Genomic DNA, 26314 nt, shown 5'->3' on the forward strand with positions numbered 1-26314 from the left:
TTGGTAGCCAGTTTCCAGAGGGTGATCGCGACTCGTTTTTCCACGCTGATCGGCTTTCGCATGGCAGTCATTACCCGTGAGAGGGATGGGCGAAGCTTCTCGCACAAATATACGAATGCTTCCCTGCTCATTCTGAAGTTAGATATCCAGTCTGAATGAGTGAACAAACCGTTGACAACTCTGTCCCACCAAAAAGAACTGCGTATCTTCATCCATGTGGTTTTCTCGACGTTTAGTGACGCCATGGCGACCGTCCACATGGCCATGAACGCCACGAAGTCGTCCACTTGTTGCTGAATAAATCGAAGGATACGTTGTTTTCGTGCTCTTCTGTATTTCAGCAATCTTTCTTTTCTCTCTCTCCTGCGGCATCTGATATTCGACCACATCGTTGATTTCTCCGGAGAAGAAGCCATTTTTGTCACGAAGAAAAAGGCGGCGAAAGGGTACTACCTTTTCTCCGCCTTCTTCTTTCTTTACGCATGCGCATGTTTTACTTCCGCATTCCTGTCGTTTTGGTCCGCAGCAGAAATTGCACGTGTGACCGCAAGTGGAGCTGCTCCGTCGCTGCGCCGAAGCTGTCATGCTCAGCGGCTTTGCACGTGTGACCGCTCCACAAAATTTGCTCCGGTGTAAAATATATCGCAGCAAAATATTTCGGTGCAGCGTCGGACCAAATGTGTGCCGTGTGAACAGGGCTTAAGTTTGAGATAGATAGTTATTTGTTTAACTAAAAACGATTGTTCACTTCTATTTAGACTTGCGCGACAAAAATGTTACAAACATTTGTGAATGGGCAATCCTCCTTCACATTAGGTTCCGATTTACACCGTCATCATTTATCATACAAACGAAAGCACCCCCCCCCCCATCTTATTATTAACATATGCTTAACGTTTTTCATACTAAAGTTAAATGTATAAAAATTGCTTGGGCAGTTAAAAACAATTGAAGGCAAGGGTTTAATTTTGGAAATGATCATTTCAAATAATTATAATATGGAGAAATTGTTTTGATATTTGAAGAAACTCAACCAACATTGGAGCCTGCAACATATTTTATTCCATTTTAGGAGTGCCACTGTACTTTCAGGAGGATACTGAAACAAATAAGTCTTTTGAGATAAGGGACTAAGAGAAGGTGAGTCTGAGTGAGGAAAAAAAAAGCAGTAGTTTGGTCTAGTTGACAGAAAAACTTATACTGTACTTACCTCTCTGATGTTCTGGGAGTCAGAGAAGTGGGCCAGGTCTGCATTATAGAGCTCCTGACTTTCCAGGTAGTCGCTGTACTGGCCAGGCTGCAGATCGCTGGCCTTGATGCCACTGGCTTGAAGGAATTGCTGGTAGGCCACTCCAAATGCCTGGCCGATAGCCTGAGCTATGATCTGGGCCTGGATGGAGACGCAAAGGCCTTGTTCAGACTGCCATTCTCAAATCACATTTTTATTATAGCCACATTTCATTCAGTACCGTTTCTACCTAATAAAAACCCCATGAAATTCTAATTTGACCGGGACAGATTCTAAGCCACGTGAGGTTTGAATTCGGGTACAAATATGGACTTGGATAACATTGACATTGAACAAAAGAAAGCAATGCCAGTCTTAGCTCCGATTGTTGCTGCAGTCGCACATTCACTTACAAGTGCCGCAATGTACGAGTTTTTCCGAGTTCCCAGCCAAACAAACCAATGTTACTTATAAGTGAGGTTCAGGCACTCCACCACTAGATACAGAAGAAAACCTCACAACATCCAATCATCCAGTCTTGTAATGAAATACAAGGTCTTTGACTGACCAAGCCAATTAATGGACTTTCACCCAAAAGAGCATGCATGTAACAGGAGACTGAAAGGAGAATCCCCCAGAAACAAATAAGAACTGAAAGAGGGTGGAGTAAGCAACAAAACAGCCAATTTCAAGTCACCCATCTACATGTGCCACAGACGCCTAAGCTCACGGGTTCCAATACTTTTGGAGGAGAGCATACTGTATATTACCAACTTGGCAGCACAGTGGCAGCAGGCCGGCAGAGTCTTGCTTAGGCTTAGAACCCGCAAAAGTAATTATTTATTTATTTATTTGTTTGTTTGTTTGTTTTTGCTGTAATACTGCAATGCCATTCACCAGCCATTTCAATTTGGAATTGCAGAAAAACCACCGGCCCACTGCATGACACTTCAGTCGGGTTCTTCTGCATCAGTCGTTGTCCGGTGGGCCTAAGATTGTGTAATTTATGTGTTAACAGGATAACCTAACCTCGTAACAAGCAATGTAACCAACATACAAACTGCTTTCAAAGCATCCTTGCTTGTGGTGGAGATAAATACAACAACAGGAATACAGTACAAGGTCTAAATGTTTCCATGTAAAGAACAAACTCACATCCACAGAGGAGAAGACGTGGCAGATCATTAAGCACTTCTGAGGCTTGGAGGAAGATGAGGATGAAGATGAGGCAGTTTCCTGCCCTTTTCGCTTCCTGCGTGCCATCAGTACCACGATATCTCCAATATCCGCGATGTAAGAAATCATCTGCAAAGAGTGATCCATCATGGCCTCCTGGGTGGACACAGGACACACAAAAGGAACATTTTCTTGAAAATCGGACAATTAAGTCTGGTTTCCCTTCAAACTGGCTGAACATCTATAATCGATTACAAGAAGTAAGATGCCCCCTCCTTAAGTGTGAGGCCTGGGGATCAGTAAGGTAAAGTATAAAACCAGCGTTCATGATGCGGCGTTGGGGTAACTCAAGAAATAAGCGTTGAAAAGTAGTGATTTTGGAGCGATGACAATTCTGCCAGATCGTGACGACATGAATAATAGATTGTCAATTGTTCTGTTTAGCGACAAAATACTGAAGTATTTAAATACTTACAAGACTTGCAGTGTTAAAATGTGAGGGTAACTGTTTGGTTAGCGTGTTTGCTAAAAAAAAAAAAAAACATTTGGGAAATCGCACCTGTGTGTCAGCAGAGAGAACTTTGATCCTCTGAGTGGAGATGAACAGATCCACCTCGGTCATTGGCTGGGATTCCCCTTCTGGGGCCTGAAAGAAATTAGAATGAATGAATAACAAGACCAGTGATTCCCAACCTTTGCTGGCACCAAGGCACATATTTTAAGTTTGAAAACTTGCACGGCACACCGCCAAACAAAATTGTCACAAAAAGGATTAATATGCCAATTTCATACTTTTTGTCATCTTATAGAATATCATTTATTTGTTCTTTACATCACCATAAGTTGCTGGCATAAATAGATGGACAAAGCTACATTATTTATAGTTAACAAATAATTTTCTCACCAATTAAGTGAAATTTGACAATTTCCCGCGGCACACCATTAGAGCTCTCACGGCACAGTAATGTGCCCCGGCACGCCGGTTGGAAGTCATTGCCTTATGTTGAAATGAACAGCTGATGTCATCTAGCAAAGTGTTAAGATTTACAGTACAGCATGAACCCACAGAGGAGTTTACCTTAATGCGGTCCACCGCTTCCTGAGCCTGTGCCATACGGGCATTTGTAGATGGGTTCTTCTCCGACTTGAGCTGTGTTGAGCCCAGGTACTTTGCACCAAATATGACTCCATCTAAGAGGTCTTCAGGGTCACATGGACCAGGCACTGGAAGGTAAAGGCACTAAAATGGTGTGATTGCGTTTGTCACAAAGGGAGCCATTCAAGACTGCTGACTTGGTGGAGCATTGCTGCGAATATAGAGTACAGAAGGATCAAAAATATAGAGCTAAGTACATACCGTCTGGATAGAAATTGAGAAAAAAAATCCTATAATGATGAGTTGAAAATCACGTGATCCGTCCTGATTTCCGATCAAATGATGGGGGCAACTCTAATTCTAGTACATTGCTTCAATTACAACATCACAAGGTAACATATAATATGATGTGTGAAAAATAATTCTTCAATTACTGTGCTCCCACAATTTGTATTTTTATTACAAAAATAGCACTTCTGACAAATTTTCCGAGCGACGACAAGAACACAATACAGTACACAGCTTTTAGAATGACCTGTTCCCTAATTTGGCACTTGAAGGAAAGGCACAAAATACGCATTGTACGGCCGCTCCGTTGTCAAAATCATTAATTAAGACTTACCATCTTTGTATGAAGGCTGATCATCGGCATCCTGTAATAACAACAGAATCAGACTGCAATCAGCACTTGAGATAATTAATAATTAGGAAGCGATTTCTGATTCGGTAACTTATCTATTTGCTCGGTCAAAGCCAATTCTGGTCATTATTAGAAACAATTCAGTACAAGAGTCTAAGTTATATTACAAATGATTTTAAATATTTTACCTATCAACACATAATTATCCATCCATCCATTAATTTACCGATCCGCTTTATCCTCACAAGGGTCGCGGGGGGTGCTGGAGCCTATCCCAGCCGTCTTCGGGCAGTAGGCGGGGGACACCCTGAACCGGTTGCCAGGCAATCGCAGGGCACACAGAGACGAACAACCATCCGCGCTCACACTCACACCTGGGGACAATTTAAAGTGTTCAATCAGCCTGCCATGCATGTTTTTGGAATATGTGGGGGAAACCTGAGTACCCGGAGAAAACCCACAGAGGCCCAGGGAGAACATGCAAGCTCCACACAGGAAGACGAACCCACGACCTCTGCACTGTGAGGTCGACGCACTAACCACTGGACCACCGGGCCGCCACACATAACTATATTATTATAATATATTTACTTAGAAATACTCATCTATACAACCTCAGACGGACAGCAACACATTACAGTACTGTATTATCATTAAGTATACCACATGGGGAAAAAAGCAATTATTCAATATCCTCTTACCAAACAATTTTAAAACTGCCCTAACATTGGATGAAAAATGTGGTCTTTGCATAAATAAAGCAAGCAAACAGACCGGTTTTCTGTCATTACTTCATATGCTAAATGAACTTCTCGTGACAGTTATAATTAGACCAACCTGCTCGTGCTCTGCAGAAACCTCCCCCTCTTGTCCCTCTTCCCTCAATTTCACCCATACCGGCTCAAGAAAGTCAGTGTCAGGCAGCAAGTTGACCGAGCCTTCTTCCCTGTATGGCTGCTGTTGATTATTCCCATGCGGCCCCCAGAAACTCTGGGCGTCTTCCTGGTTGTAAGAAACGGACACGACGGCATCCATTTCTCCTTTGAGGGGATGGCAGCTGTGATGCAGCTTAGCGCTGATGTCTGTGCACTGCAGCAGTCCCAACACATCTCTCTGGTTGCTTTCAGAAAACAACAACCCAGTGGTTTCAGTGCTGTCCTCTGGTAAGGCTGATAACAAAGAACATTCCTCAAGATCACAGGGACCCGAGTGTGGATACTCAGTGAGGCAAGGCGGTGTTCTGGGACAAGTGTGAGCTTCTTCCCCCATCATCTGAAGTTGGCAGAGCAATGTTTGGATACGGGTGTGGTCTTCATCGCCTTGTATTTGGTTAGCTTCTTCATCCTGCGCATTTGCATCATGTGCTCTCTGTTGAATGCTATCCACATCTTCTTTCACTTCAACTTCCACTTCCACTTCAACTTCAACTTTCTTCTCCTTTTTCAACTCTGTGCTGTTTGCCACAAGCTCCTGCTGCTTCACATCAGGTGAAGCCAGGGTGCCGTTCACATGGACTTCATCTGAGCTGGCCTTTTCCAGATAGCCAGAAGGAGAGAGGAAGCTGCCGTCGTCCAGGTCTTCTGCTGACCCAGCCTCAGTGGAGGAGTCAGACTTCCACTCTAAAGGAGGAGGCTCTATCATGTTGTACGAGTCCAACTCCCCCACATGTGAATCGAGCTCAACAACACCAAGGCCTCTATCAATAGAGATCAAGCTGTGGTTGTGTGACGGTGCAGGAGATGATACATCAAGAGAGCTGTGGTCGGGGTCCATTCTTCAACTGGGTCTGTTGGAAGTAAAAAAATGCCCGTTTGTCATTCATAAACTTGGACATTAGATGAGTGCCTCATTGCACTGGAATACTGATCAGCAAGAAATATTATGCTTTTAATGTTCGAAAGCAACATCTGGAGCAACTTGTAAAACACATGGCCCTTGGCCATTGAGATAAGCGCAGCACAAAGTGCATTGCAACATGTTTGAAAAGGATTCGGAAGGTAATCCACAGACCTTGTGTCTATAAATTAAACTATTCGGCCAAAACCCGAGATTGCCAATCCACGTGTACCTTGAATGTGTAATACCATTGCCATTGTACAGTACGCTGCTACGGTGAAATTTTCAAACCGTTTAATTTCGGAATTCCATTCTTTCAGTTCAATGTCGTTGAAAGAATGAAGCAAACCCCTAAATAAATTGATGACTGACGTGAACAGATGGAAAATTGTAATTACAAGAACTTGAATTAAACAGGGAGCTAACTAATTTGAGGAGTGACGGAGCCGAAAGCTAGCGGATAACTTCAACAACTGGGGCCACGAAGATAAACTCAACCAAATATTTTAACGCAATGCGCTAATGGGAGGAAAAAAATAACATCTGACCTGATATTTCGTGTCTCGCTGACTTTCTTTGTGCTCAGGTGGAGTTGTCTGTTGGTGCCACGACATATAAATTAATATGTGCTGGGGTCTTTCCCTGAGGGTTTTAATCGTCATATTAACAAGGAAACCATTAAATGTGGTATTTTCATAAAATTCTAAGGACTAGGCTAAGCAACAAACACAAGCGTTATCTATTAATGTTCCGAACCTGAAGAAAACACATACTTCGGCTTCATTATTTACTCGCTGACGGTGTTGTCTTGTAATTAGGGTGCATTCGTGTTTATAGTTTTTCTAAGATCCCAATGATCTACCCAGCAGCTTCACAAGGTAAGTGATTGTTTTTTACATATTTATATTTCATTTAAGATGGCAGAACATATTCATTAGTATCTATCGAAATCACGTAATACGAGCGTTAAGAATGTTGACGTTCTGTATCGTAAACGAGACGTGAGTGCATGGAATATAAAAAAAATCTGTGTTGATGAATGCACCACGAGCTCCATAGTTTGACGTCACGAGCATGGCTCAGTCCACCTCAATAGAAAAAGATCATATCGACCTAAAACCTCGAATGTATTTTTCAAATCGAAATCGGTCCGATAGACAAGAATACAATGAAAGAAATCATCTGCAAAGAGTGATCCATCATGGCCTCCTGGGTGGACACAGGACACACAAAAGGAACATTTTCTTGAAAATCGGACAATTAAGTCTGGTTTCCCTTCAAACTGGCTGAACATCTATAATCGATTACAAGAAGTAAGATGCCCCCTCCTTAAGTGTGAGGCCTGGGGATCAGTAAGGTAAAGTATAAAACCAGCGTTCATGATGCGGCGTTGGGGTAACTCAAGAAATAAGCGTTGAAAAGTAGTGATTTTGGAGCGATGACAATTCTGCCAGATCGTGACGACATGAATAATAGATTGTCAATTGTTCTGTTTAGCGACAAAATACTGAAGTATTTAAATACTTACAAGACTTGCAGTGTTAAAATGTGAGGGTAACTGTTTGGTTAGCGTGTTTGCTAAAAAAAAAAAAAAAACATTTGGGAAATCCCACCTGTGTGTCAGCAGAGAGAACTTTGATCCTCTGAGTGGAGATGAACAGATCCACCTCGGTCATTGGCTGGGATTCCCCTTCTGGGGCCTGAAAGAAATTAGAATGAATGAATAACAAGACCAGTGATTCCCAACCTTTGCTGGCACCAAGGCACATATTTTAAGTTTGAAAACTTGCACGGCACACCGCCAAACAAAATTGTCACAAAAAGGATTAATATGCCAATTTCATACTTTTTGTCATCTTATAGAATATCATTTATTTGTTCTTTACATCACCATAAGTTGCTGGCATAAATAGATGGACAAAGCTACATTATTTATAGTTAACAAATAATTTTCTCACCAATTAAGTGAAATTTGACAATTTCCCGCGGCACACCATTAGAGCTCTCACGGCACAGTAATGTGCCCCGGCACGCCGGTTGGAAGTCATTGCCTTATGTTGAAATGAACAGCTGATGTCATCTAGCAAAGTGTTAAGATTTACAGTACAGCATGAACCCACAGAGGAGTTTACCTTAATGCGGTCCACCGCTTCCTGAGCCTGTGCCATACGGGCATTTGTAGATGGGTTCTTCTCCGACTTGAGCTGTGTTGAGCCCAGGTACTTTGCACCAAATATGACTCCATCTAAGAGGTCTTCAGGGTCACATGGACCAGGCACTGGAAGGTAAAGGCACTAAAATGGTGTGATTGCGTTTGTCACAAAGGGAGCCATTCAAGACTGCTGACTTGGTGGAGCATTGCTGCGAATATAGAGTACAGAAGGATCAAAAATATAGAGCTAAGTACATACCGTCTGGATAGAAATTGAGAAAAAAAATCCTATAATGATGAGTTGAAAATCACGTGATCCGTCCTGATTTCCGATCAAATGATGGGGGCAACTCTAATTCTAGTACATTGCTTCAATTACAACATCACAAGGTAACATATAATATGATGTGTGAAAAATAATTCTTCAATTACTGTGCTCCCACAATTTGTATTTTTATTACAAAAATAGCACTTCTGACAAATTTTCCGAGCGACGACAAGAACACAATACAGTACACAGCTTTTAGAATGACCTGTTCCCTAATTTGGCACTTGAAGGAAAGGCACAAAATACGCATTGTACGGCCGCTCCGTTGTCAAAATCATTAATTAAGACTTACCATCTTTGTATGAAGGCTGATCATCGGCATCCTGTAATAACAACAGAATCAGACTGCAATCAGCACTTGAGATAATTAATAATTAGGAAGCGATTTCTGATTCGGTAACTTATCTATTTGCTCGGTCAAAGCCAATTCTGGTCATTATTAGAAACAATTCAGTACAAGAGTCTAAGTTATATTACAAATGATTTTAAATATTTTACCTATCAACACATAATTATCCATCCATCCATTAATTTACCGATCCGCTTTATCCTCACAAGGGTCGCGGGGGGTGCTGGAGCCTATCCCAGCCGTCTTCGGGCAGTAGGCGGGGGACACCCTGAACCGGTTGCCAGGCAATCGCAGGGCACACAGAGACGAACAACCATCCGCGCTCACACTCACACCTGGGGACAATTTAAAGTGTTCAATCAGCCTGCCATGCATGTTTTTGGAATATGTGGGGGAAACCTGAGTACCCGGAGAAAACCCACAGAGGCCCAGGGAGAACATGCAAGCTCCACACAGGAAGACGAACCCACGACCTCTGCACTGTGAGGTCGACGCACTAACCACTGGACCACCGGGCCGCCACACATAACTATATTATTATAATATATTTACTTAGAAATACTCATCTATACAACCTCAGACGGACAGCAACACATTACAGTACTGTATTATCATTAAGTATACCACATGGGGAAAAAAGCAATTATTCAATATCCTCTTACCAAACAATTTTAAAACTGCCCTAACATTGGATGAAAAATGTGGTCTTTGCATAAATAAAGCAAGCAAACAGACCGGTTTTCTGTCATTACTTCATATGCTAAATGAACTTCTCGTGACAGTTATAATTAGACCAACCTGCTCGTGCTCTGCAGAAACCTCCCCCTCTTGTCCCTCTTCCCTCAATTTCACCCATACCGGCTCAAGAAAGTCAGTGTCAGGCAGCAAGTTGACCGAGCCTTCTTCCCTGTATGGCTGCTGTTGATTATTCCCATGCGGCCCCCAGAAACTCTGGGCGTCTTCCTGGTTGTAAGAAACGGACACGACGGCATCCATTTCTCCTTTGAGGGGATGGCAGCTGTGATGCAGCTTAGCGCTGATGTCTGTGCACTGCAGCAGTCCCAACACATCTCTCTGGTTGCTTTCAGAAAACAACAACCCAGTGGTTTCAGTGCTGTCCTCTGGTAAGGCTGATAACAAAGAACATTCCTCAAGATCACAGGGACCCGAGTGTGGATACTCAGTGAGGCAAGGCGGTGTTCTGGGACAAGTGTGAGCTTCTTCCCCCATCATCTGAAGTTGGCAGAGCAATGTTTGGATACGGGTGTGGTCTTCATCGCCTTGTATTTGGTTAGCTTCTTCATCCTGCGCATTTGCATCATGTGCTCTCTGTTGAATGCTATCCACATCTTCTTTCACTTCAACTTCCACTTCCACTTCAACTTCAACTTTCTTCTCCTTTTTCAACTCTGTGCTGTTTGCCACAAGCTCCTGCTGCTTCACATCAGGTGAAGCCAGGGTGCCGTTCACATGGACTTCATCTGAGCTGGCCTTTTCCAGATAGCCAGAAGGAGAGAGGAAGCTGCCGTCGTCCAGGTCTTCTGCTGACCCAGCCTCAGTGGAGGAGTCAGACTTCCACTCTAAAGGAGGAGGCTCTATCATGTTGTACGAGTCCAACTCCCCCACATGTGAATCGAGCTCAACAACACCAAGGCCTCTATCAATAGAGATCAAGCTGTGGTTGTGTGACGGTGCAGGAGATGATACATCAAGAGAGCTGTGGTCGGGGTCCATTCTTCAACTGGGTCTGTTGGAAGTAAAAAAATGCCCGTTTGTCATTCATAAACTTGGACATTAGATGAGTGCCTCATTGCACTGGAATACTGATCAGCAAGAAATATTATGCTTTTAATGTTCGAAAGCAACATCTGGAGCAACTTGTAAAACACATGGCCCTTGGCCATTGAGATAAGCGCAGCACAAAGTGCATTGCAACATGTTTGAAAAGGATTCGGAAGGTAATCCACAGACCTTGTGTCTATAAATTAAACTATTCGGCCAAAACCCGAGATTGCCAATCCACGTGTACCTTGAATGTGTAATACCATTGCCATTGTACAGTACGCTGCTACGGTGAAATTTTCAAACCGTTTAATTTCGGAATTCCATTCTTTCAGTTCAATGTCGTTGAAAGAATGAAGCAAACCCCTAAATAAATTGATGACTGACGTGAACAGATGGAAAATTGTAATTACAAGAACTTGAATTAAACAGGGAGCTAACTAATTTGAGGAGTGACGGAGCCGAAAGCTAGCGGTTAACTTCAACAACTGGGGCCACGAAGATAAACTCAACCAAATATTTTAACGCAATGCGCTAATGGGAGGAAAAAAATAACATCTGACCTGATATTTCGTGTCTCGCTGACTTTCTTTGTGCTCAGGTGGAGTTGTCTGTTGGTGCCACGACATATAAATTAATATGTGCTGGGGTCTTTCCCTGAGGGTTTTAATCGTCATATTAACAAGGAAACCATTAAATGTGGTATTTTCATAAAATTCTAAGGACTAGGCTAAGTAACAAACACAAGCGTTATCTATTAATGTTCCGAACCTGAAGAAAACACATACTTCGGCTTCATTATTTACTCGCTGACGGTGTTGTCTTGTAATTAGGGTGCATTCGTGTTTATAGTTTTTCTAAGATCCCAATGATCTACCCAGCAGCTTCACAAGGTAAGTGATTGTTTTTTACATATTTATATTTCATTTAAGATGGCAGAACATATTCATTAGTATCTATCGAAATCACGTAATACGAGCGTTAAGAATGTTGACGTTCTGTATCGTAAACGAGACGTGAGTGCATGGAATATAAAAAAAATCTGTGTTGATGAATGCACCACGAGCTCCATAGTTTGACGTCACGAGCATGGCTCAGTCCACCTCAATAGAAAAAGATCATATCGACCTAAAACCTCGAATGTATTTTTCAAATCGAAATCGGTCCGATAGACAAGAATACAATGAAACCATGATTCGTTATCGTGGTACACCTAGGCTAAAACTCAAATATTAGATGCATAAGTGGGTCAAAAATGACCCGGTGAGGTTGTTTTCTTGAAAATTTGTTATCATTTCATATTCCAGGTATTCCTCAAAAAACATGATTTTTATATCATGTCATTCACAATTTCAACTTACCTTTTATACATTTAAGAAATTTCAGTTTTTGTATTACTACCCCAAGCTTCCACAAATGGGTCAAAAATGACCCGCGTGCATTTTCTATGGAATCCAATTGGAACCTCTAATTCTAATCAACTTTGGGTGTCAGGAATAAATTAACTGTGGACCACGCATACTACTGTATATCAGAAGTGTCACCCCTCAGGAAGATTATTTTACACAGTAAGATCTGATACCTGTAAGTATTATCTTCATATAATATTGTTTGTGTGTCTTTCATGACTATTATTTATCTACAAATTGGCCTGCTTAATAACTAGCTAACACAGACAACCAAAATTACTATATGCATTGTGTGTGCACGCAGGTCATTCATGATTGTTTTGTGAAAGAGTATTTTATTATTTATCAACAAATTAGCCTATTTCACAGCCAGTGTATATTTAAAATTGTTTTCTTTCCGTGCTGAGAAAGCAGGTGGTGCTCATGTATCATAACTAGCCAATACTCGTTAGCTAATATTACTATATGTAGTGTGTGTGTCCGTTTGTGTGTGCGTCCGTGTGTGTTGTTGTGCGTGTGTATTTATTTATATAGCTACATATTGATCTATTGAAAACACTACTATTGTCTTTCCTCATCCAAAGTGTCATGGCTGCTAGATACACAGCTGAAATGGTCCGACAAATGCTGGATGATGAAGAGGCAGTAACAGGGTTGGACTCCGAATCTGAAATTTCTGATGAGGACCCATACTATTGTCCAGGTGGCAGTAGCAGTCGTCCATCTGGAAATCCCAACTGAACAGGATCAATCTGACTCAGACGATTCCTCTTATGTGTCGTCTGAAGAAGAAAGTGTCCAAATCATGTCCAACAGAATGAGTCGAAAGGGCTCTTACTGGAACGAGTTTCCTCCCACCCAAGGCAGAACACAGAGCCACAATTTCTTCAGAAGACAGTCATGGCCTGTACAAGGGCTTAGCACCACTGTCTCACCCAAAGATGCATGGGAGCTCTTTATCACTGATGATATAATCCAAGAGGTGATGAAGTGTACAAACTTGGAAGGACGGAGGGTAGTAACAGCTAGAGGAAAAAATGGAAAAATGTCACCAAAGAAGAATTTGTGACTTTCATTGGATTGACGCTGCTTGCAGGAAGTGAGAAGAACTGGGATGTATCTATCCATGAGTTGTTCGGAAGTCCTCTACATAGTACCATGTACAAGGCCACTATGGCTGTTGGAAGATTTGAAGACATTCACCGTACCTTGCGCTTTTATGATAAGAGGACCAGAGCCTTCCGCCTGGAAACAGATCATATGGCAGCCTTCCGCTATGTGTGGGACCTGTTCATGGTCAACTGCAGAAAGCCATTCATCCCCGGTGATTGTATCACTGTGGACGAACAGCTTGTGCCATTCAGGGGTAGGTGCAAGTTTCTACAGTACATGCCAAGCAAGCCTGCCAAGTACGGCCTAAAGATATTCTGGGTTTGTGATGAACGCATCCCCTATGCAATGGATGGTGGAGTTTACACGGGGAGACAACCAGGGGAAGAAGTTCAGAAGAATCTGGGAGAAAACATTGTCCAGCAGTTGTGTAGTAGATTTCGAAACAGGTCGCAACATCACCATGGATAACTTTTTCACCAGTGTGCCACTCGCGCAGCATCTCCTGGAGAAGGAGCTCACTATTGTGGGGACTCTACGTCAGAACAAGCCAGACATCCCTCCTCTGATGAAGCCTTCCAAGTCCAGGGAGGTTTACAGCAGAGTTTGGATTCAACGACAGCCTTACCATGGTCAGCTATGTCAGAAAGAAAGGAAAAGCTGTTGTGCTCCTGAGCACGATGCACCACAACAAAAAAGTGGATGAACAGAGCAGAAAGAAAAAAACATAAGTGATCACATTTTACAATGAGACAAAAGGAGGTGTAGACACCATTGACCAGATGGTTGGCAACTACACGTGCAAGCGCCAAACACAGAGGTGGGCCACGGTGCTGTGGTACAACATAATTGACATCGGCACCCTGAATGCCTACACCTTTTTCATTGCTCAGCACCGATTTCAAGAGCGGCATCACCAATGCACGACGGCTGTTCCTCAAAGAGCTGTCAAAGGAGATTGTCACACCACACATGAGGAATCAACTGGAAAGCTGCCCCCAACTGCAAACCCCGATTATTGAAGCAATGGAAAGGTGCGGGTTGACAAAAGCCACAACCCAGACACAGGAAAGAAATACACAGGGCCAACCAAAGAGAAAAAGGCGTCAGATCTGCCTAAGTAACAAAGATCGCAAAGTCAACAATAGGTGTGGGAAATGCCAATTACCTGTGTGCAATGATCACTGCCAGAAACAGGTAGTTTGTCTGAATTGCATACAGTGATGAAACAAGAAGGCAAAACAGGGAAAAGAGAGAGGAACTGTCAATCAATGACTGGACAGTTCTAGACATACATACACACAGACAGACAGACAGACAGACAGACAGACAGACAGCTCACATTTTTCTATTGCTGTTCTTGGTAATTTTCTTTTTCAAAAATGTTAAAGTGAAAAATAAAGATATTTCAAACATGAAATCATTCTTGTATGGTCCTAAATAGAATACTAAATATCATACAAGTGATTATTCTTAACCAAAATTACACACACAATGGATGCTCACATTTTTCTATTGCTGTTCTTGGTAATTTTCTTTTTCAAAAATGTTAAAGTGAAAAATAAAGATATTTCAAACATGAAATCATTCTTGTATGGTCCTAAATAGAATACTAAATATCATACAAGTGATTATTCTTAACCAAAATGACAAGAATTTCATAAAAACGCATTGATTGTATTATGGGTCATTTTTGGCCCACTTATGTAAGAGTGTAGAGTCCAGTCACTCGTGCATCTAAGTTAACCAAGCACATAAGTAAAGTTCAGAACAAGGCGAACAGTGTTTACATGTCTGACAGAGACAGGCAGTAACAAGAGCTGACAAGACACAGTTTGGGTGCCTCTTGCACACAACTAAAAGAGAATACTGCAACAGCAAAATATTGTCACAATTGGCTTCTGGAGTGAATCTGTTCAATTTCCCTCTTTTACCTGGAAAAGAAGACAGATGGTTGTTAAAAATGGTGAAGGCGACTAGAATGACAGGCTTGTTGAATACAGTATGATTCAATCAATCAATATGACAAATTGACTGTCAGGCAGTGGCGGTTCGAGAAAGTTTTGAAAGGGTGGCAGAACGTTCAGATGGGAGGGTTGAGGTTTTTCCGCTCCACACTTCCTCACACACATTTCAATTTGAGATTAAGTTCTATGCATTCCCTGGCAGGTTTTATGCATGTCACATAAATAACAAAATGTTGAACACTAATCCAGTCTTTGTAGCCTATTAAATGACAATACTCAACAATTAAAAATGTTAAAGTTTTTAATTAGAACTATTTGAAAGTCTAGATTTAGTCACAGTTTATACCCACCATGCTTAACGTTTGTAGTTATTACATGAGCCTAAATAATAGTTGTGCTCAAGACCAAGACTTGTCCAAGACCAAGACTCTGGGGACTTGAAAACACAGTCAAGTCCAAGACCGAAACAAGTGGAACCCGTGACAAGACTGCGGTTCGAAAAATAAAATAAAAATGACAAACCATGACAAGGTGGAACTGTTAAAGAACAATCTCTCTGAAATTTAATGATCTTTTAAATATATTTGACGGCCTAAAACGCAGTGTCGGCAACTCATTCAAGGATAACAGGCAAAAATATAAAATGTTAACTCTCCCCCCTCTCACTAAATTCTTGCAAGCTGACAAAAGTCCCAACAGGTTGTGCGAAGCAGCGCTGCAACTAAAGCAGAAGGTCCCTGAATTTTGTTATATTTATAAACATATGTTTTACCATTACAGTATTAACAGCTACATATGTCAGGTCAAGAAAAGACTGCCTTTATACACACACACACACACATATATATATATATATATATGTGTGTGTGTGTGTGTGTGTGTGTGTGTGTGTGTGTGTGTGTGTGTGTGTGTGTGTGTGTGTGCGCAATCTAACTTAGCTACTTTTAAAACCAAGTAGCCAGGGAAGTAGCTGAGTTACTTTTAAACTTAAGTAATTAGTAAAGTAACTAAGTTACTTTTTCATGATAAGTGTGGCAACACTGCTCGAGAACAGAGCAAGGATGCCCCCGGGACGCCTCCCCGGTGAGGTGTCACGGGCCCCACTCAGAGGAGGCACCGCGGACAGCCCAAGAAATGTTGTAGAGACTATGATGGATGGATGAATGGTTCAGTGCTGACTGCATCCATTACTCAGCACTGCATGTTTGAGCAAAGTCTCCTTCTTTCATCTTGATCAAACCAACAACAGAGGAGATAGTGCCCATCAGTCCCACTAGCCAAGGAGGGAATCGTCCTGCCCAAAGGAAGCCATGAGGCATCCAATGGATTGCGTTCATGAAGTCTGCCATACATCCCAGGATCGAAAGCAGCTCCACCTGCATCTGCCTATCGATCTGAGAGTGGCTGCAAGAGGTGGAAAAGATGAGTTTAGACCCAAAAAAAAATATATCTCACATGCTGTCCTTCTTTATTCTGATCAGAGGAGATAATTTAAAGAAAGACGTAGATAAACCACCTGCTTCCGTCTTTGTGACATTTCCTAAGCTCCCTCTTGAGCAGCATCAGAACTCGGAGTGACCTGGAGAACACACAGGTAGCATTACAAATGAACTCTGAATGACTCTGAACAATAGGCACCATACCTAAGGTGCCGGAAAACAGTTTGACTACAGACATGAGTTGAAATGAAGACAAAAACCTTGTGTTTGGGGATGTGCCGCCAGGTATAAACTAAATGTTCAGATTTGTTGTCAATGTCCTCAAGAAAACTAAAATAATTCAACAGAATCTGTGGGTGGGGAGGATAAATGGAGTGAATATTGTAAAAAACGTTATTGTACAGACAAGATCGCAAGACTGAGAGGCACTGCTAACGGGAGAAACTGGACGCCAAATCTCCAGTTTGTGACAAGTATGAATAAAATGTTTGTTAGTGTTGACTGAGTTAATTAAACAAAACAGACTACGCTGCCTTTTTCGCATGCCTTGGCATTCGCTTGGAGATCACTTAAGACTTTTACCACCCAGAAGTATGCGTGAAGTCACGCTTAAAGCCCCATAGGACGGATGACCTGAGAATAGCAGAGAGACGACTTCACCTAAGTGTCCCGAGCAGCAACGAGGTTGCCCACAGCACCGTACTGACGACCCACCATCTGTCAGACTTCACTCCAAGGAGGTGAGAATCAGCGGCCCAGGCCACGTGTTCGCACGGGTAGTAGAGCTGGTCGGCTACATTTGTGAGCACCGATATCCAGCGCGTGATTCCATCTTTCTCCTTCAGATAACATCGAGCATGTGTTGGTGGTGACATCACAGCAAACATACATCCGTCCATTTTTCTCATGAGGGTTGTGTGTGAGATGGATCCTATCACAGTTACATTTTGGTGAGAGGCATATGGCAAAACCTTTGAGCATTGATTTAGAGTGCATTTGCATATTTTTGTTTGTATGCTATTAGAATAACTAGGGTGCATGAGCAGAATGACTCTTAATAGGAAACTTTTTTCCATGACTGCCTTACATTTCTCAACGTACCTAATGTCTGCACAACAGAAGTTTAGGGGTGGGTGGATGGACAGAAAGAAATTGAATCAAAGCAGGAAGGAAAACGAGACTAATTTCAGGTGTTGCCTGTTAGTATGTGGTAAGTAATAAGTATGGTCCACTTGGAATATGTGTCACCATTAGAAATAGAAAAGGAGACCTTGGCTCCAAATCCATAACTGTAGGAGTAAGCCAGCATGGACATATCATCGAACAGCCTCAGCACCGTCCTGCAGTGGCTTAACTGAGCAGAAAACAGCAGCAGACTTTTCCCGAGGTTGTGGGACGAAGCATCTGCCTCTGCCTTGCGTGAAATAATTCCTCCTACCAACTGAGAGCCATAGCAAAGTGTCCTGATCTGTAAGCAGAGAAGACAATGTGTCAGAAACAGAAAATTTCAGTGAAAGCGTGTATTTTATATTGTTCACGGGATAATTTATTTACTCAATTTTGTCAGTGTTTTCACAACCATAAGGCGCACTTAAAAGGATTAAACTTTCTCTAAAATGGACATCCGTCCATCCATCTATCATTTTTAAATATACAAGTGTATTTCTAAAAATATAAGTCCTTAAAGTCCCTTATTTGTAATTACACTAAACAGTATTATTGTTGTTATTATTGCCATATCCTACGGATCATCACACAGCTCATATACTAGCTAATTTGAGTTACAGTACAACTTAGGTCTGTATTTTTTATATTATAAGATTCAAGGAATTTATCAGCTAAGATTGACTGCAATAGGTGCAACGTTTCATTCGGACATTTTTGAGTTTCATCTCAAATATACCAACAGCTGCAGTACTTGTTAATTCCAGTGCATGTACTACTCACAACTTTATCTCTTCCCCTGTAGGACTCGAGCACCCGAACAAGGCAGTCGACAGAATGTTGCATGTCTGACACAACTGTTAAAAAAAAACAAAACGAATAAAGTCCACTGGACTGTCATTCTTTTGTATAAAACATCCTTAACTTTACCTCCGTGTTTTTCTAATCGTCTGCTGGACTTCGATCGCGAAACACTTCAGACTCAAATAGTCGATAACCGAGCTACTCGAGCCTCTTTTCATGCTTAATCAGACGCTGGGCACTACTGCCCTCTAACGTACAAGTAGTTTATTGTCTAGCGAACAATCCGATACAGCGCTTTCACAATAGCTGCAGCTATAACCAAGCGCTTTACAGAGTATTTAACAAAATAACAAAAATAATACAACAGAACAGTTTTTTTATATAATTACAGTATTTGTTACATTTTTACGTACATTATTACTATAATTATTTTATGTGTATATTTATTATTTCTAATGTTTTTAAATTGTTACAATACAATACATCCTGATTTATATAGCGCTTTCACAGCAGCTGCAGCTGTAACAAAGCGCTTAACAAAACAGTTAACATAAAGTAAAATAATAAACACAACACAACATAAAACACGGACAGTCATATGCTATCCTGACCATCATTAATATAACAGCTGTTTTTGTATTATTTAAATTAAAGACAACATTTAGGGAACTAGTTGGATCATCTTTTGTGAACAGTGTGTTTTCATGCAGACATATCAGAAAAATAGTTTATTTAAATAGCAGGGTTTATTAAAAATTATCTCAGAGTTCAAGGCAAGCAAAATCTGCAATAGTGTCCATATTATGTACAAAAACCTTGAGTGATTAAATCTACAATTTCCTTCATTTGATAGACTATATGAAACATTGATATCCCCCCCCCCCCCGGCCCTCCCCCCAGTTTATAAACAATGCAACTCTCTAACAAGCAATTTTGGTTCTCAGGTTCATTTAGTTTTGATATACTGTAGTCTGTTTCCATCCATTTATCTCTATATCGGTATGTATCTCTTTATCTGGGTTTAGTTTGACATGGATTAATAATCAGTGTCCTCATAGTCGTTGTCATGCGGTTCTGAAAGAGAAAAGAAAGGCAATAAGAAAATGCAATTCTGCAGTAAATCGTTGTCATTTAAGGACGCAGATAATTCACCACTGACGTAATGGTCATAATCGTCCTCTTCCCTGGAAACGAAGAAGATAAATATCAATGCAATCAACACCCAATCTTCATTAAAGTTTCCTTTTATGAGTATTTTTCATTTCTTCTCCACTCGACCCATTGACTACCACAGCATCAATAACTTGTTTTTTAAAGAACAATAATCATTAATGAAGCTTATAATGTATGTGTTACGAGATTCACATGAATGAAAGTTGCAAAGTAACATTAACTCACAGTCGAACGAGAAGCTTTCTGGATACATAGCCACCTGCAAGAAATAACAAGAAGAATCTTAGAGCAGCCTCTTTGTTTTCAGCAAATGTTGACAACGCACACTGAACTTTCTTTATTTTCAAGTAGTCTTCTGTTAGCAAGTGAACGGTTACCATAGAACACATAAATGTGTGCAAGAGGTGTTTGTGTGCGTAAATATGATATAACATGCATGAACATACACAGTGTATGTCATTTTCCATATATTTTACCTATTTGACCAAAACATTCTGTCAGCTGCATTTCACACAATCCGCTCCAGTCATAACAACGTCAAAAGTGATATATTCACTTACAATTTCCTGATCTGCGGTTGTGGCAAAGAGCTTTCTTGCTGTTGGTGAGCTGGATGATGTCTACGACATCCCCTGGAGACACGTGGAGGTCCTTCTTTCCTGGCTTCTTCATGACACCGTTAGGATTGATCATCACGGTCTGCAACACTCTGAGTGGACCCTCGTACTGACACATTTAGCACAGATAACTTCAAGTTCTTATCCATTTTTAAATGGTAGAATAACTAAAATAATATTTTTCACAACACCTTCTAGCATAATCTATTTAAGTGATCAATCATAAAACTTTGAGTTATGAAGAACTGTAGAAAAGCACATACCTTGAATTTTTTCCTCAGTTCCTTTTCGACAATGGCGTCAACACTGTAAAAGCCCCAAAACATTTTATTGCTTGTTTTCTGTCGTCTGATTTGAAGCTTTATCAAAACAATTACAGCAAATGTCAGCCCTAATTCAGATTTTTAAAGTGAATAAGATCCTGCTGACATCACCAAATGTTACTTTGTCTGGCAGACATCTCTGGACAAAAAGTAAGTCGTTATTGTTTTATTTTTGTTTTGGTGTAGTCAACTTTTCTCATACTTATATGACATGAATATGAAAGTATTACTTATTATCTAAACTGGACAACTGCTAAACATTTGCTGATGGCGATATTATGAACGTGGCACAAATGAAGTCATTCATTCAATTCACATTTTCTAAGGAGAGATCAGATTGTGTTTGACTTTGGGTGTTCCGCTGAAATGCAAAACAAAAGGGGAACCTCAAATGAACTCTCTCTACCTCCTGTGTTGGGAACACAAACACACAAACAAGGATGAAACTGCAGCTCCACCATTTATTTCCAGTTCTCTTTTATTGAACAACAAATAAATGAATACCGGTACTGTACCTAATGTCAGGTGGTGGTGGTGGCGGCGGTGGAAAATCCTCACTTGATAGATCATCATAGTCATCTGACAACACAGAGAAAATGATGTCTTGAAAAATGTTAACATGCTGTGCACATACTGGTCTTCCAATTCAGAGTTCTGTTTTGTGAAACAGTGCCAGCCCAACGCTTTATGGTCTTTAAGCAGAATTGAATTTGTCCCATTATCCTCAATTGTTATACATCAAGGGCTAGATCTTGCTGGATCTTTGTAATGTTCAAATAAATACTTAATAAAATGGAAATGTCAAATTAATTACATTGATATAAAATATGTATCCAATTGTGTATTAATTCATGCTTGTACATACGATTTTTATTGCACTTATTTTTACCTTGGTCCTCCAAGTTTGCAATGTCATCATAATCATCATGGTAGATGTCAACTTCCCTGCAGTGAACAACACAAGATGTTGTCAATGGAAGAGCTTGTCGTAAAAGGAGCTTCTTCTACACAACATCCTTTGCATTCCCAAATGAGTGAGTGAGTAGGAAATTCTGTGGAACGAAACATTAGACAAATTCATCTGACTCAGACTTGACCTTGATGATGCCAAATACTCACACAGAGGTAACCTGATTCTGCAGCCCTCTGTAATCGATCAGTTGTGAAGGAGGATTGGGTGTACTAGTCACTCCAGACAAAGATATTTGTCTTGTTTCTGAGCCTGAGGAACCATTTGGGGTGAGAGTGTCAATTTTGGAACGTGAACAGCACTGAAAACAGATGTAGACAAGGAAGTACGAGGACACGGATGGTCGACCATCCATCCAATTTTTTTTTTTTCTAAACGCTTGTCCTCATTAAGTCACACACATGGCACATAGACAAACATTTTTGTTCATGAAATAACATTAAAATGAAAATGCTGCCAAAAAAACAAAAAAAAAACAAACTGAAACTACAACTCACATTTATAAAAACTAACTAGTATAATTATACAAATGAATATCCTTTATTTCGTTCACTTTACTTTAGTGCACCATACTTAGAAAATGTTTTTCTTTTTTTAATTTTGTTACTCGGCATACGGAGTAAATAAAGAATTCATAAAAAAAACTAAAAAAAAAAAACGAAGTTAAACATAGCATTTTTGAAAAAAAAAATAACAAACTTGCTGTAAAAAAACAACAACTAAACCTAACTGGATTTAGAAACAAAAGTCAAAATGAAATAAAAACTAACTATTAATAGAAAATCCGAAACCACAGGTATCAAAGTCAAGGCCCGGGGGCCAGTTCTGGCCTGCCACATCATTTTATGCGGCCCGCAAAGACAAATCAAACATGGCAACTTCCATGATGCTTGCTAAAATATGAACCAAAACTTTAAGTTCTCATATGTAATAAATAAGAGATACTGTAAGCATTTTCTTGTTGCCAAACGCCTCATTACAGTAACTTAAACAATAGCTGAATAAATTGTTATTCTTGACTTCTTTCTATGATTTCAGTCAAAATGGCCCTCCAAGGGAAACAGTAACTAAAATGTGGCCAACGACAAAAATGGGTTTGACACCCATCTCCTAAACTATAATAACGCTTGGTTGTACAGTACTTAATTTTTTTTGTCAGGTAATGATTGTGTTGTGAGTCATTTTGAGGCGATAGTAAATGTACAATACGTGTGTGCCATCTACAAGATGTAAGCATACGACATTCTCACAAAGTGTCATTTCTTCACTGTTGTTCCATAGCCAGTTGAGTTGAGTTGAGCCTTTCAAAAAATGTACCCGCTTCTGGCTAATAGTGTATGTCCTTGAACAAGCAGATACCCACTGACCTTCTCTTGTCCCCGAGGCAGGAAGTGGCCTAGCTCGCTGGGCGATGTTGAAAAATTGCTCGAGGTCAACGTTGTGTGGTCGTTTGGGTTTCAAGGGAAGGGGTCCATCAGGGGGAAGTGGCTTTCTCAATGGAATGACATCGATTGCGCTCCTCAGTCGCGGTGGGGGGAGAGCAGTCAATCTTGGAGCTGGAAGGGGGACTTTGGTACCCGCAGCCCCCTTCAGCATCAAATTTTCGAGCATCTCACCTGTCTGTTTAATTTTATTACCACGTGAAGACTGTACCACTTCTCTGACTCCTGTATGAGAAGGTGAGTGAGGGAATAAAACGGGCACGGACTGGAAGGGGGCTACCATTGCAACATCTGGAGCAGCCACATGTGGAAGCACTGTAGGAGACATTTTAGGCCGGAAAATGTCCTTCTCTGGTGTTGATGGCATGGCTCTGCCAACACCACGCCGCGGAGATTTTGGAGAATTACTGTCCCGGCTACTGGTGTGCGACGCGCTGGTGCTGCTGCTGAACCTGGCCCTCAAAGCCTTGACATCAACATTGTCTCCCTGAGAACAACAAGCCAAAACACATTTATTTCTCAAGCGGGACGGTAGTCGTTGCATGAATGCTCGCCCAGTGCACTGAAGCCAGCAAACACGTTTGAAAAACAAGAACGCGACAGGAGAAAAAGCAATGCGTCAAAACCTTACGCCCAGTCCAAGAATTGTGTCATTAGAAGGAAAAGAAAGACGTTTTGAAATGGCCCAGCCAGAGCCCAGACCTAAATCGAACCTGTGGGGTGATATTAAGACGGTTGTGCACACAAGATGCTGTATCTTTAATTTCTACAAAGGAAACATGACCAAACACTATATTGTCAAGTCAGGATGTGGCATACTTGTCAATTTAACCCTGGAAAACCAAAGAACCCTTTTCTTGATTGGAAAATTATGAATTATACAATAAATGACTTCTATGTGTTCACTGAACACCAAAATATATGTTTTTCCAAATATTTCATGCTTTAATCCTAATTCAGGATTAGGGTTTGGCACTTGGGGATTTAAGGGTAGCATTTGAGTAGCAGAATTTATAGGGGCCAAATTTGACCCCGTGGGTTCCCCAGGGTACTCTGACAGACTGAATATTATAGCGAAAGGGGTTTAAACAAACTCTTAGTTTGGTGTAGGTACAGTACCCTCCGCGAACTAATTCGACCCTTTTGCACATGCGCAACAGATCTTTTTGAATCAGATTGTACTAAGTCACAATAAAGTTCAATGTGGTTTCATTTCTCTCACATCAACAAACCTGACCGCAATTTAACATGGATGTGTTGCCTTTTCTTCTTCTTTCAGCTTAATGGAGGATGAGTACATGTTAAAGTGTTAGCTGACATCCCAATTTTAGAAGAAGTAAATCAGGTCCCGTGTAAGGAATCATTTGTCTGAACACCTAAAAGTTGCAACCTTTATAAAGCCAGAGTGTGAAGGAAGTGTACGCAACCACACACTTCTTCACCTCAGCCGGCATCCTGCACTGGTTGCTCTAGTTACACTCGTGTGTGCTGGAAGCGTTGCACCAAAAAGCTGCGAGATTCGCGGCGAGTCATCTTGCTTTCAGAGAACAGAGGAAACAGATACTGACTTTGCCGTCAGTCTACTTCGACATGAAATTCTAAGCTTTAAGTTCGATTGGATGCACTCTCTGTGGACAGTTTATTAGGGACATCTCCACGATAGGATGAAATGAAGCGCTGGCCAAACTTTCATTTGCAATGCTAATCTTTCGTAGGTGGTCCCAATATTTTTCATTGTTGTGGTTTCTCGTAGCACTGAATCTTTTCATCATTTCAAAAGGCAATTCTCAAGCAGTGTTTTGATGATCTTGTTCAATGAAAGTATGATGCAGTGCAGCTCTGTTCAGATTGAAGCTCATTTTGGTCTACCTAATTCCCGTGTGTGCTTATTTAAAACAAAATTGAATAAAAATGAATGCATACATTTAAATGTTAAAGACATTTTAAATGAAGAACACCTAGGAATAAATAATTATAGATAAATTAGACTGACATTCAGATATGCTATTTCAAATAAAAGCTTTTTAAATAAGGCAAAATCCTGGACAAAGCATATTCGAATATGTATTAATTTAAAAAAATGTTTTCAAAGAAACAAATCAATAAATGTTACCGTATAGCCTGGTTGAGGATTTTCAGCCATTCAAGCCCCATTCGGCCCCTTGATCAATCAGGCTAAACATCTATGTTGTATTAGAAGATAAAAACATTGTAAAATGCTCTTACCATAATTCTGTTCAGGGATTCCAGAATTGTCAGAGCAGGTTGGTGGCAAAGTGCTCCGAGTTGGTCTCACCAGACTGATGCGACCTGTGTCAGTGCACTTGTTGAAAACCAGGAAGTGACAAACACAAACCACGTGCAGTTCCATAACATAGCTAAAAATAAAAGTAAAAACACATAAAAAGACACTTCAACAGGTAGCAAACTGTACTATGCATTATTGTGTGTGTGTATATATATATATATTATATATATATATACATACATATATACTGTCAGTAATTACGATTAATTGTAAGTTAATTTGAGTTAATTATGACGTTGCGTTTTTAATCACGATTAAATATTTTAATCGTTTAACAGCTCATATATATATATATCGATCGATATAGCTTCTCAACTTCATGATGCTTTTTAAATCAAGTCAAATGATAAAGGAGAAAATAGGCAATTTTGTCAAATGGGGTCATCTGTTAACAGAGTGATTCATGGGGGTGTCCTGGCGTACAGAAGTCCGACAATATTTTCTTTTGAATGAGGTTTAGTGAAGGAGGGGGTGGTAGTGTCAACTGGGAGCTGACAGTGTTGAATGGGTGTCTGGCAGACCTTTGCAGGCGATGTCATGCCTGCTGATCACCACAATGACGATTCTCCAGGTGGAAGGGACAAGGGGTGCCCCAAGTTGACTCGTCCACTTGTATGCACACACACACACACACACACACACACACACACACACACACACACACACACACACACACACACACACACACACACACACACACGGTGGAAAAAGGGGGGCAGGTCTAGAGGGGGAGAGGCAAGGGCCGTGACAGTACTATAAATACTAAATCAATACTATATTTTTTCCCCCTTATTCATTTTATTAATTCCTCTTCAGCCCTTTCCAAGTAAATCGTGGGATCTAAATACTAAATCAATACTATATTTTGCCCCTTATTCATTTTATCAATTCCTCTTCAGCCCTTTCCAAGTAAATCGTGGGAATTGCCCAGCTGAGCAATACAGAAACTAGCCTGAGTGTGGTAACCCAAGCAGGTGTACAGTGGATAAACTTAATGGTTT

At 40.8% G+C, this 26314-nt stretch overlaps 4 protein-coding genes across 7 annotated transcripts in view; all 4 read right to left on the reverse strand.

The window, feature by feature from the left end:
- LOC109519056 (amyloid beta A4 precursor protein-binding family A member 3) overlaps positions 1-6924 on the reverse strand; it is a 14173-nt gene extending 7249 nt beyond the window's left edge. The window contains exons 1-7 of the mRNA XM_019875339.1: positions 6525-6924; positions 4978-5926; positions 4123-4153; positions 3483-3628; positions 2964-3050; positions 2384-2560; positions 1211-1390 (exon numbers count right to left, since the gene is read on the reverse strand). Coding sequence (XP_019730898.1) covers positions 1211-1390; positions 2384-2560; positions 2964-3050; positions 3483-3628; positions 4123-4153; positions 4978-5913 — 1557 coding nt within the window. The 5' untranslated portion in view covers positions 5914-5926; positions 6525-6924. The remainder of the gene's footprint in view (positions 1-1210; positions 1391-2383; positions 2561-2963; positions 3051-3482; positions 3629-4122; positions 4154-4977; positions 5927-6524) is intronic.
- A 186-nt stretch (positions 6925-7110) lies between these two features.
- LOC109518964 (amyloid beta A4 precursor protein-binding family A member 3-like) lies at positions 7111-11567 on the reverse strand. Its single transcript, XM_019875161.1, has 6 exons — positions 11151-11567; positions 9604-10552; positions 8749-8779; positions 8109-8254; positions 7590-7676; positions 7111-7185 (listed from the first exon to the last, which is right to left on the reverse strand). Exons 2-6 carry the CDS (start codon positions 10537-10539, stop codon positions 7111-7113), a joined length of 1275 nt encoding a protein of 424 aa, XP_019730720.1. The 5' UTR covers positions 10540-10552; positions 11151-11567.
- A 4417-nt stretch (positions 11568-15984) lies between these two features.
- On the reverse strand, positions 15985-18714 carry pex11g (peroxisomal biogenesis factor 11 gamma). 3 transcript variants are annotated; one of them, XM_019875341.1, is made up of 6 exons: positions 18607-18702; positions 18460-18533; positions 17783-17980; positions 17173-17351; positions 16590-16652; positions 15985-16477 (listed from the first exon to the last, which is right to left on the reverse strand). In XM_019875341.1, exons 2-6 carry the CDS (start codon positions 18520-18522, stop codon positions 16261-16263), a joined length of 720 nt encoding a protein of 239 aa, XP_019730900.1. In that variant the 5' UTR covers positions 18523-18533; positions 18607-18702; the 3' UTR covers positions 15985-16260. The 3 variants fall into 3 exon arrangements, with proteins under 3 accessions (XP_019730900.1, XP_019730901.1, XP_019730899.1); XM_019875342.1 differs by having other exon boundaries at positions 17227-17351; positions 18460-18714; XM_019875340.1 differs by having other exon boundaries at positions 18460-18706.
- Positions 18715-19207: 493 nt separating this feature from the next.
- On the reverse strand, positions 19208-25353 carry LOC109518947 (PML-RARA-regulated adapter molecule 1). 2 transcript variants are annotated; one of them, XM_019875139.1, is made up of 10 exons: positions 25232-25353; positions 22931-23492; positions 21713-21815; positions 21483-21538; positions 21109-21172; positions 20534-20576; positions 20214-20379; positions 19879-19912; positions 19633-19664; positions 19208-19554 (listed from the first exon to the last, which is right to left on the reverse strand). In XM_019875139.1, exons 1-10 carry the CDS (start codon positions 25232-25234, stop codon positions 19517-19519), a joined length of 1101 nt encoding a protein of 366 aa, XP_019730698.1. In that variant the 5' UTR covers positions 25235-25353; the 3' UTR covers positions 19208-19516. The 2 variants fall into 2 exon arrangements, with proteins under 2 accessions (XP_019730698.1, XP_019730699.1); XM_019875140.1 differs by lacking the exon at positions 19633-19664.
- Between the last annotated feature and the right edge of the window lie 961 nt (positions 25354-26314).

Source organism: Hippocampus comes, unplaced genomic scaffold, assembly GCF_001891065.2.
Source record: "Hippocampus comes isolate QL1 unplaced genomic scaffold, H_comes_QL1_v1.1 scaffold132, whole genome shotgun sequence".
In the NCBI taxonomy this organism is placed as follows: domain Eukaryota; kingdom Metazoa; phylum Chordata; class Actinopteri; order Syngnathiformes; family Syngnathidae; genus Hippocampus; species Hippocampus comes.